This window comes from Myodes glareolus, chromosome 26 (genome assembly GCF_982192425.1).
Source record: "Myodes glareolus chromosome 26, mMyoGla1.1, whole genome shotgun sequence".
In the NCBI taxonomy this organism is placed as follows: domain Eukaryota; kingdom Metazoa; phylum Chordata; class Mammalia; order Rodentia; family Cricetidae; genus Myodes; species Myodes glareolus.
The window spans coordinates 13,601,457-13,617,551 of NC_142051.1; the positions used below are offsets into that span (position 1 = coordinate 13,601,457).

The 16,095-nt window shown below is 38.3% G+C and overlaps 1 protein-coding gene and 1 pseudogene across 1 annotated transcript; both read right to left on the minus strand.

Annotated features, from left to right (window-relative positions):
• Nucleotides 1-8,748: 8,748 nt before the first annotated feature.
• LOC125389714 (olfactory receptor 6C65-like) lies at nt 8,749-13,404 on the minus strand (annotated as a pseudogene).
• A 1,163-nt stretch (nt 13,405-14,567) lies between these two features.
• On the minus strand, nt 14,568-15,512 carry LOC125389774 (olfactory receptor 6C76-like). The gene has a single exon (XM_048418438.3). The coding sequence runs from the start codon at nt 15,501-15,503 to the stop codon at nt 14,568-14,570; it is 936 nt and encodes a 311-aa protein (XP_048274395.3). The 5' UTR covers nt 15,504-15,512.
• Nucleotides 15,513-16,095: the final 583 nt, after the last annotated feature.

The following is a 16,095-nucleotide window of genomic DNA, read 5'->3' on the forward strand; positions in this document are numbered from 1 at the left end:
CAGTATATAACCTTCATTTCTCTGTTTTGAAGATGAGGGAATGGAATTACAAGCAGCCTTAGTAACTTCCCCCAAGCCATGTACCTAGAAAGTAACATTGGGCTCAAGTTCAAGTTTCTCTAACTCTAGAATCTGTGTTTATAGTCACTGAGTTATAATGAGCCCCAGTTACATAGATGGGAACACACGCAAAGATAGATTAAATGACTAATTTAAAGTTAGGTAACTAGTTAAGAAAAGAGAACATTATGTCTTCAGTTTCCGGAAGCCGTAAGTCCAAAGATTTATCAACCATTCATTCTCTATGGTCATATCCCATAAGAGTTTAGTCCAACCATTTACTTACTTACTTTCTTACTTAGGAAAGAAGGTTTCAGTTTCTGCCATTGCTCAAGTACCTAACCTTCACTGCCCTTTGTCTTTTGCCATTTTTTTTTGCCTGAAACTTACTTTTAGAGATCTCAACACATTGGAAAGTCTAAGGTCTCTCAGTTGTCTTCATACAAACATGAGTACTAATCTAATTGTCATTGTAGAAAAGGAACTAGAGTCCCAAGGTTGGAACTACCCACCTAAGATCAGGTAGTGGGAAGCAGAGCCAGAGTTACTTAAATATACTTAAATCTATATTTAAGCCATGTACTTTGGAAAAATGAATTTGCATTGAGTAAATTTGAACAGAAGTGTCTGGCCTCAGTGGCCACAGATCCTTCCAGTGTCCATATCCACTTAGTTAATATGTAAGAGATCCTCTGTTTTAAAAAGTCTCAAGTGTTATTTTTTTCAATTAGAATATTTAAAAAATATTTGTAATAAAGAAATTTGTGATTTTGATCACCTTTGCTGGATTTCTTCCTTCCCTGTAAATTGTTCCCTGTTTGATTCCCTGAACATTTGTCATATATGCTTGTAACTATAGAATGCATCATATTTTGCCTTTTTCCAATCATTTCAATATTTTTTATAATGATTTTTACACAGAAAAAAAACACATAGTGATTCAATGGTCCTTGAAAGCAAAGCAAAACAAAACACAAACAATAACAATAAAAAGCATCAGTTCTTGTAGCAATCTATGATTTTCTCTAATTACAATAAACTCAATGATTATTTTTGCAGTTACTACACCGTTCCATTTTGTGACTATTATATGTGATGCAAACAATATCTCTGTGGGTATCTCTATTTTTCTAGAGTAAATACTTCCAGAAATGGAAGCATTGGTTGTGTAGACATTTTTTGTGTTACACGGTTTTTAAATTCTCCTGAAGATTTGTTGAAAGCAGTCCCAATCTTCCTTCCCAAGGACAGCTGAGGGAACCTGTCTGCTTTCCCCTCCATTTCCACGTGACCATGGACACACTGTGATCACCTTTTCACTCAATTCTGTGACTAAATTTTGCTTCAGTATGTCATCTAACAAGTGGATCCTCAGCACCCCTTCCCTACATCTCACCTCTCCTTATGGTTTCTATTCTGACTATTTACTTCTCTCTGCAGCTTGTTTACTGTTTCTATTCTGACTATTTACTTCTCTCTGTAGCTTTTTTTTGTCATTCATTTGTCTGACTTAGTTGGGACTGTGTTCACAGAGAAACTGACATTGAAGCTACTTTTCAAAATTTACCCCAGAAGCCCAGATATGACAAAGAATTACTTTACTCTGAGCCACAGACAGGGGTGAGGATTTAAAAATGTATCTGTTTATTTTGGCATTAAAGAGAAGGTCTTGCTATGCATCCCATTAACTCACAAGACTTATCTGAGGCTTAAATTTTACTTTTAATTCTGATAGACATATAAAGCATACCGCTTTAATGCTCATATTTCAGGACTGCTATCACATTTGTCTTTATCCGCAACAGATCTACTAAATTTTTCATCTTTTAAGACTAAAGAACTGTACCCATTCAACAGTTCTCTACTTTAAATTTTCCACAGCTGGTCCCCCTGCATCTCCAACAAAAATCTCATTGACACAATCAGCCAGATATGTTGATCAGCTACTGCAAATTCAGGTGGAGACACAGGTGGTGCCACTAACAGACAGCGATGTATCTGGCTCTCTGGATAGCTGGTAGAATGTAGGGGCTGAGTTTCTTAGAGGGTGAATATAACAAAAAAGAACTCTTGAGCAATAGACTGCTTGTCTGTGTACAAAGAAAATGGGGATTCTGGAGAATAGTTGGGAATGTGGGGGAGAGAATGCTGATGGACTTTATGGGTCAGTGAGGGCAGGGAGCACCACAAGACATTCTTCTTTGGTCTGTCAAGTTTTGACTTCATTTTTTTTTACCTAAAGTATCAATAGGAACTGTGTTTGTGAAGTAAACTTGTGTGTATGCATGTGTGTATGTGCATTGTGTGTGTGTGTGAGAGTGCAAACTCATCAGGACAGATGTAGGACAGCAAAATAGAATACAGGTAACTCTTTCAGTTAACCCAGAGAGGGAGATCATTAGGAAGACCCTAAAAGATGCTGGTTACAGAAATACGGAAGCTATGCTTACCACCTGGCAGGTCACATGGAAATTCTCAGACCCATATTCAATCTTTGTTTCACCCTACACAACACGGATATACACAGCATATAGTTACAACACATCACCTGGCATATCTTCCCAACAATAGTGTATTTGCTTACCGTATACATCAAAGGTTGCATTGTCTGTTTACGTACATCAGCTTATATATACATGTCATATGCAATTTTATCTGGAAGAAATTCCCCACTGTTTCCTAGATCCTTTCGAGATTTGTCTCCTCATAAAGATGTGAAATCTGGGTTGTACATCTGTAAAGAAAATGTCAAAACTCAGATACCCTCTCCAGGATTCTTTTCTCCTGTGCCCAGGAACAGGTATTGGTCCCCCAAACACAGGGTTCTAAGATCCAAGTGGATTCTGATTTGGCCTTTGCCTCTCTTTCTGTTTCTGGCAGAGTCCAGCTTTATCAGACGAAGTGTGTACACAAGTGTGTACTGCATTGTGTGTGGTCCTTACTCAGGGGATGTGAAAGTGGTCACCTGGTCAGGGCAAGAGATGCTAGTCACAGTTGTGACTATCCTCTTCTTCCTCCTTGAAAGTCAGCCGCTGTGGTATCCACAACTATTTTGAGGTTAGTGCAGTGACTTTATCTCCAGGGGACTTGGAGGCACTGAGCTATGGTAGCGTTATTGGGTGAGATAATTGTGTCTGTGTCTCCAATGTCAGTTATATCTATCTTCTTTTTCTCAAAATAAAAACTAATGGCTGCCCCTGCTCTCATCTCTCCTGTTCCCTCTCCTGGATGCCATGACCTTCTCTTTGTCACAGATGACATGAGGCTTGAGGGCCTCCCTGCTTCATGTGTAGACACTCCCCTGGGACTTTTAGTCCAGTGCATGAAATCTCATATCCCTGCTAAATAAAGATACTTCTGGCAGATAGTCTTAGTTAATGACTGAATCTTGACTTAGTCGTGTTGTTCTTCCTGCTTGGTTTGCTTTGCAAATGAAAGTGTTCTAGTGAGGTCATTGCCTGTGTGGTTACTTTAGGGGTTTATATAAGAAGGACTGGGATTCTGACAAACCGCTTCTCTCATATTAGTCCAGTTGTACTGAGTAGGACCTCAGAGTTCAGCCTTCCTTTCTAATTATTATTAGCCTGGGGAAGAAGGAGTAGATGTTGGAAGCTGGAGAGCCTGGGAGTTGAATAAATAACACCTCTGTGTGTCTGAAACAACCTGGCCTTTCCATCAATCCCTGATACCCGTTAGTTGACACTTGCTGTCCCCCTTCTCTTTCTTCATTTGTCCTTACCACACCACTCTTACTGAAAGCACCAACCAGCCTCTCATTTGCTCAATCCAATGGGGAAATCTTTTTTCTTTCTTAATTTTTAAAATTTTATTATTCTCCCATACAATACATCACCACCACAGCTCTATCCATATATGACTTTTCTTTTTAAAATTTTTATTTTTGAAATTATAATTTAATTGCATTTGTCCATTCCATTTCCTCTGTTCAGACCCTCCTATATACTCCTCCCAACTCTCCTTGAGATTGATGTCCTCTCTTTTTTAACTAATTGTTATTGCATGCACATATAAATTTCATTACTGATGTCTCAACTGAAATTTTACTTTTTAAGAGAGACCTTGAACACACTAAGACTACCTTAATCTCATAATGTGTAAAACTATTTGGGTTATTACTTCAGATTTTTTTCCACTAAAAAAGACAGAGAAGGTTTTGCTTTGGTTGTAGAGACAGTTTTAGGGTTGGAAGAGACTGGGACATAGAGGGAGTGTTTTGGCATAAGTTGCAGACTCTCATTAAATTCTATTTCAATTCATACTACATGCCTGCCTTTATGTCTTCTGCAGTTTAGAAAGCTAAGCAGTACATCTTCCAAGCTTGTTCATAGCTCAGGTTTGGCATATGACACAGCTTTTGTCAAGCTGAAGCTCCTGCAGGAGGAACGGAAAGCAGAAAGGGAGCAAAGCTTCTCTTGGCTTAACTCTTCCCCTCCGTAATTTAGTTCTCATTTTTCTGGTGACAGAGCTCTTAGCACATGGATGAAAACACAGGATGTGGTGCATACATTTTTCTAGACATGAGTAAAGATGGCGGTCACGTAGCTTTAGAGATGGCAATGGGTACAATGTTGCCTGCTTTCTTTCAAAAGTATTTTTCTTTTATTTTTTTAGACTTTAATAGAATTAGGTCATTTCCCCTTTCGTTCGACTCCCTCAAAAACTTCTCATATACTTATCCTTGCTCTCTTTTAAAAATTCATGACCTCTTTTTTATTATAAACAAGTATATTCCAAATATAACCTGCTTGGTCTGTATAATATTACCCGTATGGATGTTTTCAGGACTGACCGTTGTTGGGTGAGAAACTGGTTTGCTCTTCCCTGGGGAAGACTGTTTCTTCCCTTCTCAGCATTCCTCATTCACCTGCATCCTTTGTGTAGGGTTGAGACCTCATGCTTTTTCCCTGTCTACTTTGACATGTCTGTTGTCCTTGCCCATCTCAGATTTGGGCAGTCATTTGGTGAGACTCTATGTGTGTAGATTCTGACATTTCCAGGAGTCATAGTTCTGCAGCAAATTCCCTGATCCTCTGGATCTTAAAATCTCTCTACTCTCTCTTTCATGTGTTCTCTGAGCCTTAATATAGGAGTGTTTTATAGTGTATGCATTGGCACTGGATTCCATAACTGTGCTCTTTGGTTAGTTGTAGTTTTCTATAATGGTCTCCATCTGCTGCAAAGAGAAGTTTTCTTTCTTTTTTTTTATTAATTTATAAAAGTTTCCACTTCCGCCCCTCCTCCCAATACCCTCCCATTCCCCCCACTCCCTCTCCTCCTCCCTCTCCAGCCCTAAGAGCAGTCAGTGTTTCCTGCCCTGTGGGAAGTTCAAGGTCCTCCCCCCTCCCTCCAGGTCTAGGAAGGTGAGCATCCAAACTGACTTGGATGCCAAAAATTCAGAACATGTGGCTGTTTTCTTTCTTTTTTAACTTGATTTTATTGAGATACACATTTTTTCTCTGCTCCTCTCCCTTTTCTTCCCTCCAACCTTCTCCCATGGTCCCCATGCTCCCAATTTAATCAGAAGACCTTGTCTTTTTCTATTTCCCAAATAAATTAGATCTATGTAAGTCTCTCCTAGGGTCCTCGTTGATGTCTAAGTTCTCTGGAATTGTGACTTGTAGGCTGGCTTTCTCTGCTTTATGTCTAAAAACCACTAATGAGTGAGTACATATGATATTTGTCTTTCTGGGTCTGGGTTACCTCACTCAATATGATGTTTTCTAGATCTATCCATTTGCCTGGAAATTTTAAGATGTCATTATTTTTTTCTGCTGTGTAGTACTCCATTGTGCGAATGTACCACATTTTCCTTATCCATTCTTCAGAAGAGGGTTATTTAGGTTGTTTCCAGGTTCTGAATATGACAAATAATGCTGCTATGAACATAGTTGAGCATATGTTCTCATGGTATGATTGAGCATCCTTTGGGTATATACCCAAAAGTGGTATTGCTGTGTCTTAAGGAAGGTTGTTTCCTAATTTTCTGAGAAATTGCCATACTGATATCCAAAGAGGCTGTAACTTTGCACTCCCATAAGCAACGCAGGAGTGTTCCCTTTACCCCACATCCTCTCTAGCATAAGTTGTCATCAGTGTTTTTGATCTTGGCCATTGTGATAAGATGAAATCACAAAGAGAAGTTTCTTTGATGAGTTTTGAGGGTTTCTCATATCTGTGGGCTCAAGGACAAATGTTTAGATTGTTGTTAGGGGTTATACTGGAAAAAAAATGTAAGTCATGGTTTTTTATTTTTTAGATATAATGAATAGAGCAGCAATGAGCATGGCTGAATAAGTATCTGTGGATGTAGAATGCTGAGTCCTTCAGGGATATGCCAAGAAGCAGAATAGCTATATCAGACGAAAGCTCATTTTCCCCAAAATAAGACCAAAGAAGATGCCCCACCCAGTAGTTGAATTAATCACAAAATTGAAACATAAGAAACCTAAAAATGCAAAGCCAACAATTAAAGAAAAAAGAGATCATGAATTTGGAAGAGAGGAAAAAGGTACAAGGGAAGTGTTGAAGGAAAGAAAGTGAAGGGAAAATTATGTAATTAAACAATAATCTCAAAAATAAATTACTATATTTTTTAAAAATAGAACTCGAGAGAACCCAAGATGAGTCAAATGTTTTTGCATGCAACATCAGATATTCCATCATGTTTTTCATGTTTTTATCATTTAGTCACTAATTTTAACTTACTTTCAAAAGGATATTTTACTAACTTTTTCCTTTTTGGTTCAGTCTGGAAAACTGACTCTTGTGGCCCCCCTTCAATTTCTGAGCTGCTGAAGGCTTGCCCCTCCAGCAGCAATGACCATGCAGGCTGGTGCTGAGCCTAAGTTTGTTGAGAGACAGTGGTCTGTGTTAGGTGCATTTACTTTAGAAACTACCTTTACCATGTACCAGTCACCCTGATGGGTGTGACCTCTGGGCTAAGCAGGTTCTCACTCATAGAGAATTCTGATTGTGTGCGTGAAATGGCTAATCCCATGGAGTGTTGTCAGTGCATTGGAGAGTGGGGGAGGCAAATAGAGAGCTGAGATCTGCCCTGGAGCAGGTGAATTGATGGAACTCAAAACTCCCCCTGTTCTTCTCAGTTTTTTCCCAGCAGTGAACCTCCCTGCACTAGGCAGGAGGCTACAGAAATGAAATGACCTGCTGGATATGGGCTAACAGGTTTCAGTGCCAACAGTGAGCTAGCTATACATGCAAGGCACAGCTCTAGAGACAGAATTCTAGGGTCATCTGGCCATGGCCTTAGGGATGTTAGTCTTCACCATTTTTCTCATGTGATGGGGTTTTCTCTTCTTTCCAGAAGGCAGGGCCACTGGCTATGTCACTGTTCAAAGTTTGAGCCTGTGTTGCTGTAACTTTCCAGTTATGACCTTCCACTGCCCACTGTCATCACTCATAGATTGTAGAAAGGTGTCCCTGGTGTTACTGAACTTGTGATTATCTTTTCATAGCAGCCCCATTCGAGAGGGTACTCTGCTGTAGAACATTAAGATGTGTTCCATTTGTTTATGTTGTAGAATGTTTGTTTAATGGTACAAAGATGTGTTGTATTCTTTTATGTTGCATTTGTTTAATTCTGTAAAGCTGGGTTACTTTGCCTGTTTAAAACACCTGGTTGGTCTAATAAAGAGCTGAAAAGTCAATAGCAAGGCAGGAGAATGAATAGGTGGGGCTGGCAGGCAGAGAAAATAAATAGAAGAAGAAATCTGGGAAGATAAACTCAAGAAGCAAGAAGAGGGGCAAGGAGGACATAAGTGTCAACCACCCAGCTACACAGCAAGCAATGGAATAAGAAAGAAAGATATACAGAAATGGAGAAAGACAAAAGCCCAGAGGCAAAAGGTAGTCAGGATAATTTAAGCAAAGCTGGCAGGAAACAAACCAAGCTAAGGCTGCACATTCATAACTAAGAATACGCCTCTATGTCTGATTTATTTGGAATCTGCGTTGTGGACCCCCAAAGAGCTGAGAGAACCGAAAGACTCAAAAACGACCAACTACAGCACTGACTACAGCCCACCTAGATGTGGAAAGTGACAAAATGAATTTCTTCTGCATGGAAAGCCAGCCACTTAAGAGAAGTCTGTCATAGTAAAACCATTCACTGTATTTAAGGTTTGTGAAGACTGGATTTGTCCTATGTATCTTTTCTTTTTGAAAGAAAGTGCCATGTACTACCTCAAAATGCTTGACATCTATGAAAGAGATGAACATAAAATGAGTTTATAGATAGTATGGAAAAATCAAGTCTATAAAATGGACTTGAATGTACAAAATTGTACAAGAAAAGAGCTTTAGAATGAGTGTGAAGTATCAGAACAGGGCACTTACTATGAACTGCACCCATCACTCCTTCCATACACTGTAATTCTTTCTTTGGAAGAATCTACCACTTTCCAACTTACTAGGCCATTTCTTTTGTATTACAGCTGTTTAATGTGGGTATATTATCCACACAAGCAAACTCTACAAGTTCATGAATTTTGGTGTTTATTCATTTTCGTATATATACCCATCATCTGGAAAGTACTTCTATTCATATTTGGTACACTTGTGATTTCAACTATGTATTTTTATAATGATTGGTGTTTGTAGAATGACAACAGTTTTTTGGTGAAGTTGATATATGTTTGAGCTGCCAGTTTATTAAGAAGTAAACAAAGGGACTCTGCATGGGAGCAATGGATTCCCATCTCCTTTAGCAGATGTTTTTACATACATAAAAGTGAAGCTTCCGTATGAAATGGAAACCACGATTGTGTGGAAGGAACATGTGGGAAAAGCCTTTCTCCTTTTCTGTGAAGACTATCTGCAGGATTGTTTTAAGGATGAGTGTGTAGGAGAGAATCACCAAGGCCAAATACTATGAGAGTGAACACTGCTAAGAAAAATGCCGTCAGCTCTAGAATCTCTGTATCTGTGCAAGCGACCTGCAGCATGCAAGAAGAGTCTCAGGTGAAGTGATTGACGATGTCAGAGTCACAGAATTCCAGCTGGAGGCCCATGATCACTGGAGGAATGATGAGGAAATCAGCTGACCAGGAGGCAATTACGTGTCAACTGCAGGCTTTGTTGGTAAAGGTAGTTGTGTAGTTCAGAGGTTTGCAGATGGCCACATAACAATCATAGGACACTGCAGCCTGTAGAAAAACTTTTGTTGCTCCCAGAAGGATCAAAAAATTGCTTGTGCTCTGTGAGCATTATAGGAAATAGAAATGAGATTTCTAAGAAAGAGAAATTTCTGAGAAAGAAATACATGGGAGTTTTCAGTGAACATTTGACAGTCTCAGTGTAATGATGTTCATGTTTCCACTTACAATCTGCCTTGGGGACAGGGGTTTAGTGGACACAGAATACTATGACACAGACTCTGGGAGCTGGTGAGCAAAACTCAGTTTATTTTGGATGACAGCATATGGAAACTATTTTTTGAGTTGTAAAGGTTTTTTTCTAATTTTGGAGTTTTACTTATTTAATTTTTATTATTTTTTTTCATTTACATCCTGACCTCAGTTTTCCTTCTTCCCTTTATTCTCTCCCTCACCTTCCTCTGTCTCCTTCCCCAGTCCACCCTCCTCCTCTGTTCAGAAAGGGACAAGTCTCCCAGGGGGGCCAACAAAGCATGGCCTATCAAGTTGAGGTAGGAGTAAGCTCGTCCCCTTGTATTAAGACTGGACAAGACAACCCAACATTAGAACAGGTATCCAAAATCCAGCCAAAGCATTGGGGACAAGCCCCACTCCCAGTTCTAGGAGTACCACAAGTAGACCAAGCCACACAACCATCATACACAGGCAGAAGGCCTAGGAAGGTCCCATGCAAGCCCTCTAGCCATTGGTCCATGGTCTATGAGCTCCTATGAGCAGGGTAGTTGCTTCTGTGGGTTCCTTTGTGATGACCCTGACTCCCTTTCTCGTACAATCCTTTTTTACACTCTTCCACAGGCTCAGCCCAATGCTTGGATGTGGATCTCTGCACCTGCTTCCACTAGTTACTGGACGAAGGCTCTTTGATGACAATTAGGGTAGTCTAATCTGTTTACAGTAGATAACCACTTCAGACTACTTATCCACTATTGCTAGGAGTCTTAGCTGGGGGTCATCCTTGTAGATTTGTGGGAGTTTCCCTTGCATCAAGTATCTACCTGATCTGAAATGCTCCCCTGATCAAGACATCTATTTCATTACTCTCCACATCTATTGTGCCCCCACCCCAACTTGTTCCCTCATGTTCCCATCCCCACGAACCCCAGTCTACTAGTCTACCCATGAGATTTCTTCTATTTCCCCTTACCAAGGAAATACATGATTATCCCTCTGGGCCCTCCTTGTTACCTAATCTCTGTGGGGTTGTGATATGTAGTAACATAGTTATCCTTTACTTTACAGCTAATATCCACTTATGAATGAGTACATAACATGTTTGTCTCCCTGGGTCTGGGTTACCTCACTCAAGATTTTTTTTTTTACTAGTTTCATCCACTTGCCTTCAAGTTTCCTGATGACATTATTTTTTACAGTTGAGTAATACTCCATTATGAAAATGTACCACATTTCTCTCCTTCCTTCCTTCCTTCCTTCCTTCCTTCCTTCCTTCCTTCCTTCCTTCCTTCCTTCCTCCTTCCCTTACTCCTTCCCTTCCTTCCCTTCCTTCCTTCCTTCCTTCCTTCCTTCCTTCCTTCCTTCCTTCCTTCCTACTTTTCTTTTTTATTTTTTGCTTTTTTGGTTTTTCAAGACAAAGTTTCACTGTTTAGCTCTGGCTGTCCTGGAACTCATTTTGTAGACTAGGTTGGCCTTGAACTCACAGAGATCTGCCTGCCTCTGCCTCCCGAGTGCTGGGATTAAAGGCATGCACCACAACCTCCTGGCTATGTACCACATTTTCTTTATCCATTCTTTGGTTGAGGGGCATCTAGGTTATTTCCAAGTTCTGGCTATTATGAATAATGTTTCTATGAATATAGTTGGGCAAGTGTCCCTGTGGTATAATTGAGCTTCCCCTGGGTATATACTCAAGAGTGATATAGCTGGGTCTTGAGATAGATTGATTCCCAATTTTCTGAGAAATGACCATATTGATTTCCAAAGTGTCTGTACAAGTTTGCACTCCTACCAGCAGTGGTGGAATGTTCCTCTTGCTCTACATCCTCTCTAGCATAACAGAAAGCACCATATAATTTTTTTGAAGCTAACTAGGAAAATATTTTCTCTTGTGAGGCTGGTGGTGTACATATCTAAACTATGCTGTAACAAATTGTGAACTATCTAGGCTGAAACCCAAAGGCAAGAGTTGACAGAATGTCTCTACAACATAATAAAAATGATTGATTTCTTTGATTTATAAAGGCAAAGGCCAGTGCAGATATAGACTATACCAATGCCCAGTTCCGTCTATCTCCAGGCATAGTCCAAAATTACTTTGCTTATTATCTGTAATAAAGGAATATACTGTTTTAGGTAATAAATGTTACTTCACTTTTATCCCTTTCATCGGAGTAAGTCACTTTTGTAAAGTCACTTAATTATTAAAATTTGGGCACCTTTAAAGGCTCTTCATTATTATAAATCATCCTTTTTAATTTAAACTTCAATTAGTAAGAATGAGAAAAATTGAGTCACAATACTTCCAAAATTTTTGTCATGTCATACAAATGCTGTATATATTTTGATTTTTCTTATAATATAAGGCTTATATTATAGGGCTTTCCAAACATCTCCCCAAAAGCTACAGATACATTTTGCATGTTTTGGAATATAATACTAGAGGAATCTGTAAAAAGGAAACAACATACACATCCCCAGAGACAGAAAAACTAGTGCATGTCTGACTAATTAATTTTGGCAGCCCTTTAGTCTGGTTCCCTTGGGAGCCATTATGCATTGTAGGAATGTAGAATGTCATCCATGAGGTTGGGCTTCACATGAAACAAAGAAAAAGACTGCTGATGGACAGATTGCTGGCTGCAAAGTTGCCTCAAATTATCCCCTCAACTAATATTGTTAGTGAGTAGATACTCACTTTGATTATTAAGGAGGATTTAGCAAAACATGTACTCATTAACATTCAGATATTTTTATTTTATTTCTAAAAAGTATGTGTATATTATTTGTACAAAATAATGAATTTCACTATGTAATTTTCATACAGGTGTGTAATGTAATTTGATCATTTTATTTTTTTTATTATCCTCTTTTTTCTCCTGCGGTCTCTCATTGCCCCTCTCCCCTTCCCCAAATAGTCCTCCTACTTTCAAATCTCATCTAAAATAATACAAGATTTGATTCTGAATATGAGAAGAAAACCAGGATTCCTGTCTTTCCAAGATAGCTCATTTCATTTAATTTGATGACATCTAGTTTCATCATTTTCCTGAAAAAATATTTTCATAATTATTAATGATTACATAATACTTCATATACATTTGCCACATTTTTCTTTATTTATCTGTTGAAGGACATCCTGGTTGAATTTATGACTTTGAAAATGTGAACAGTCCACAGATATGCAAGCGCCTCTGTTGTATATTAGTTTAGCAAATGTGAACAGTCCACAGATATGCAGGCACTTCTGCTGTATATTAGTTTAGGTTTCTTCAGTTGAGTACCCAGGGATTGTACAGCTGAATCACATATTAGCTCAAATTTCAAGGTTTTCCCACTAATGTCCATATATTAATTTCTACAGAATCAGGATTAATTTACGTTCCCATAAGAATGTATAAGGATTCTTCCTCCTACATCCTTGCCACTATTTGCTGCTTTTCTTTTCTTGATGACATCCTTCTTTCTTTTATATTAAGATGAACCTTAAAGAAAGTAGATTGAGCTGAAGTTCTAAGAAAAACGATCACTTGGAGAACACTATATCTACCCTGTTAAAACCATTGCTTCGGGAACAATTCATGAAATGATCTCTTTGTCCATCATCAAGCTAAATATTTATAATTGGGTTAAAGAAAAGAATACTAGATCAGGGACTTCAGAGATCAGTTGTCAAACTGAACAAACCATTAAGCTAGAAATATTGACATAATCAAGAATTTTTCAGATGGAGTAGGTCTGTTATGTAACCCTGGCTATCCTGTAACTTGCTATGTAGACCAGGCTGGCCTTCAACTGTCAATATCTACCTTCCTCTGCTTCCCGAGTGCTGAGATTAAAGGCCTAAGCTTTTATGTTTGACTCCAAATCAATTTTCTAAATTCTAGAATCTAATCTAATAAAAAAGTCTAGAAAGAAGCCGATGAAGAAAAAGCACCTAAATTTTGTCATGAAAATATTAGTTCTGGGTTTCTTACCTCATCATTTCTCAGTAAAGTTACCCAGCGTTATTTTCACTTATTTTTTATGTTGCTTTAAGGAACAATTTTTTAATTTTAACTTATTGATCATTAAAAATGTATATGTACAAGTAATATTATACAGGTTGAGCAGGTTGGTTACACCCCCCCCACATCCTAATAATCTTTCATAGGAAAAATGCATATCAGTGTATTTAGCAAACATTCCTTGCCCCACATCTTTCAAAGTCTATGAAAAGTCATTACTTTAATAAAGATTAAACCATAGAAATATTGGAAAACAACATAAGATATTATGAGTATGCCAGGAACTTGAGAACTACCTGGGGCATAGAAAAAAAAATACTAGTTTTCACTGCTAGAGAAATCCATATATCAGGAAACAGATAGACAGAGCTCATTCCAAGGAAGCTTTAGGTGAGTTGAAAGTTTGGCACTAGCAAATCAACATAAGTATGCTTCATGGTCAGGGTTTGTGAATCATAGTAATTATTTTTTAAAAGATGTATTTATTTTATGTATATGAGTGCTCTATCTGCATGTATGATTTTATGCCAGAAGAGGGCATCAGATCCCACTATATGGTTGTGAGCCATCTCAGCTAGTGCTCTTAACTGCTGAGTCATCTCTTTACTTCCTAGTAAATCTTACAGCAACTTTTGGAATTTGAGTCAACAAACCATCACGTACCACACACTGCAATGATAAAAGGTAGAACAAATGACGAAGATATAACACCAATGCACTGAATCACACAGGGTCGTATTTAATATTAATAGACCTTTGGAGTGACAACAGAGATAAGAAACATGGTTTCATTGGAGAGCTCCTTTCAATTAGATGGTGGGAAAATGATTTTTCAGAGTTACTTGTTTTTTTTTTCCTTAGCTTTTGCTTGTCGCTCAAATGATAAATTCTTTGAAAATAAAATCCATCCTTCTAAAATGTTATTCCCATTTCGGTGGCATCAAAGCAGTCACACTCAGAAAATTTAAGGGACATCAAAATTTTAAAATGATAACTGTGTCAAGTTAAGTGGAAATGGAAAAGATGAAAACACTCAGCTAAGTTGAATACAGCAGCAGATGGGGAAATGCAATAACATAAAATTCACATGGCATATAGTGCTTTTTAAAAAAAACTGAAGCAGTGAATTTCTTTACCATTAAATTTTATTTGACACATATTTTTTGACCAAGTTCTTAAAGGACTCTTTCACTTGCTTGTTTCTAAGGGAGTAAATAAAAGGATTCAGCATTGGGGCCACAGAAGTGTTGAGGACTGCTACACCCTTAGTCAAAGCCACTCCTTCTTTTGCTGAAGTTTTGACATACATGAAGATGCAGCTTCCATAGGAAATGGAGACAACAATCATGTGGGAGGAACAGGTAGAGAAGGCCTTTTTCCTCTGCTCAGCAGAAGGGATTCTTAGGATTGTCTTGAGGATGAATAGATAGGAAAGAATCACTAATGTCAATGTTACCATGAGAGTGAATATTGCCAGAAAGAATGCCAAGAGCTCTAGGAAGGCTGTGTCTGTGCAGGAGATGAGCAGCATGGGAGAGGAGTCACAGGCAAAGTGGTCAATGATGTTGGAGTCGCAGAAGTCCAGCTGGAGCCCCATGATCACAGGCGGGAAGATGATGAGAAATCCAGCCAGCCAAGAGCTGATTACGAGCTGGATGCAGACCCTGCTGCTCATTATTGTGGCGTAGTGCAAGGGCTTACAGATAGCCACATAGCGGTCATAGGACATAGCAGCCAGAAGGAAAAATTCAATTGAGCCCAGGAGTATGAAGAAGAACACCTGGGCCATGCAAGAATTATAGGAGATGGTCCTATCCCCGGTCACAATGCTCACAAGGAACCGAGGAATGCAGACTGTGGTAAATGAGATTTCCAGGAAAGAGAAATTCCGAAGAAAGAAATACATGGGCGTCTTGAGGTGAGAATCTACCAGAGTGAGAGTAATTATGGTCAGATTTCCAGTAATGCTCAAAATGTAAGTGAGAAATAGAAATATAAAAACCAAGATGTTTAGTTTTGGGTCATTTGTTAATCCCAAAAGAATAAACTCTCTCACAGATGTTCTGTTTTTCATTTCTTCTTGTGTTCTGCCAGGCCAATAGCTGTGAAAGGAATTAGCGAGTCAGATAAGTTTGAATTATATTAGTTGTGACATGTGTTTGTTTAATCATGTCGTTGATGGTTTCTAACAACCTGAAACATTAAATCATTCACCAAATTACAGTGCGTTTTAAAAGTGAGTATTAATTAACACAAAACAAGTGCATGTCTAATGATTGCTTTGAGTCTAGAGCTATTTAATATTGAAGAAATCACTTAGTAGATCTAGCAAGTACACTGACAGGTGAAAATAATGCCTCTATGTATCTGCTGTTGTAGTACATGAGCAGATATACCTAAAAACTAGTTAAAATACTTAAAATGAAAAATATTTTATTCTCAAAACTATCTCAACAAGGAATGTATTACTTTTATGAATTAAACATTTTAAATTTATTTGTCAATTTTAGAAAATATTTTAAACTATTCTTGACTCTGTGAAGAATTAATAGCTTAGCAAATGAGTCAGAGTCATCAAAACCAATATTTATATGACCCTAAACAAACAACTCAGAAATTTCCGAAGTTTAGAAACCTTTTTAGTGTTTCTTTGCTGAATTAAATAA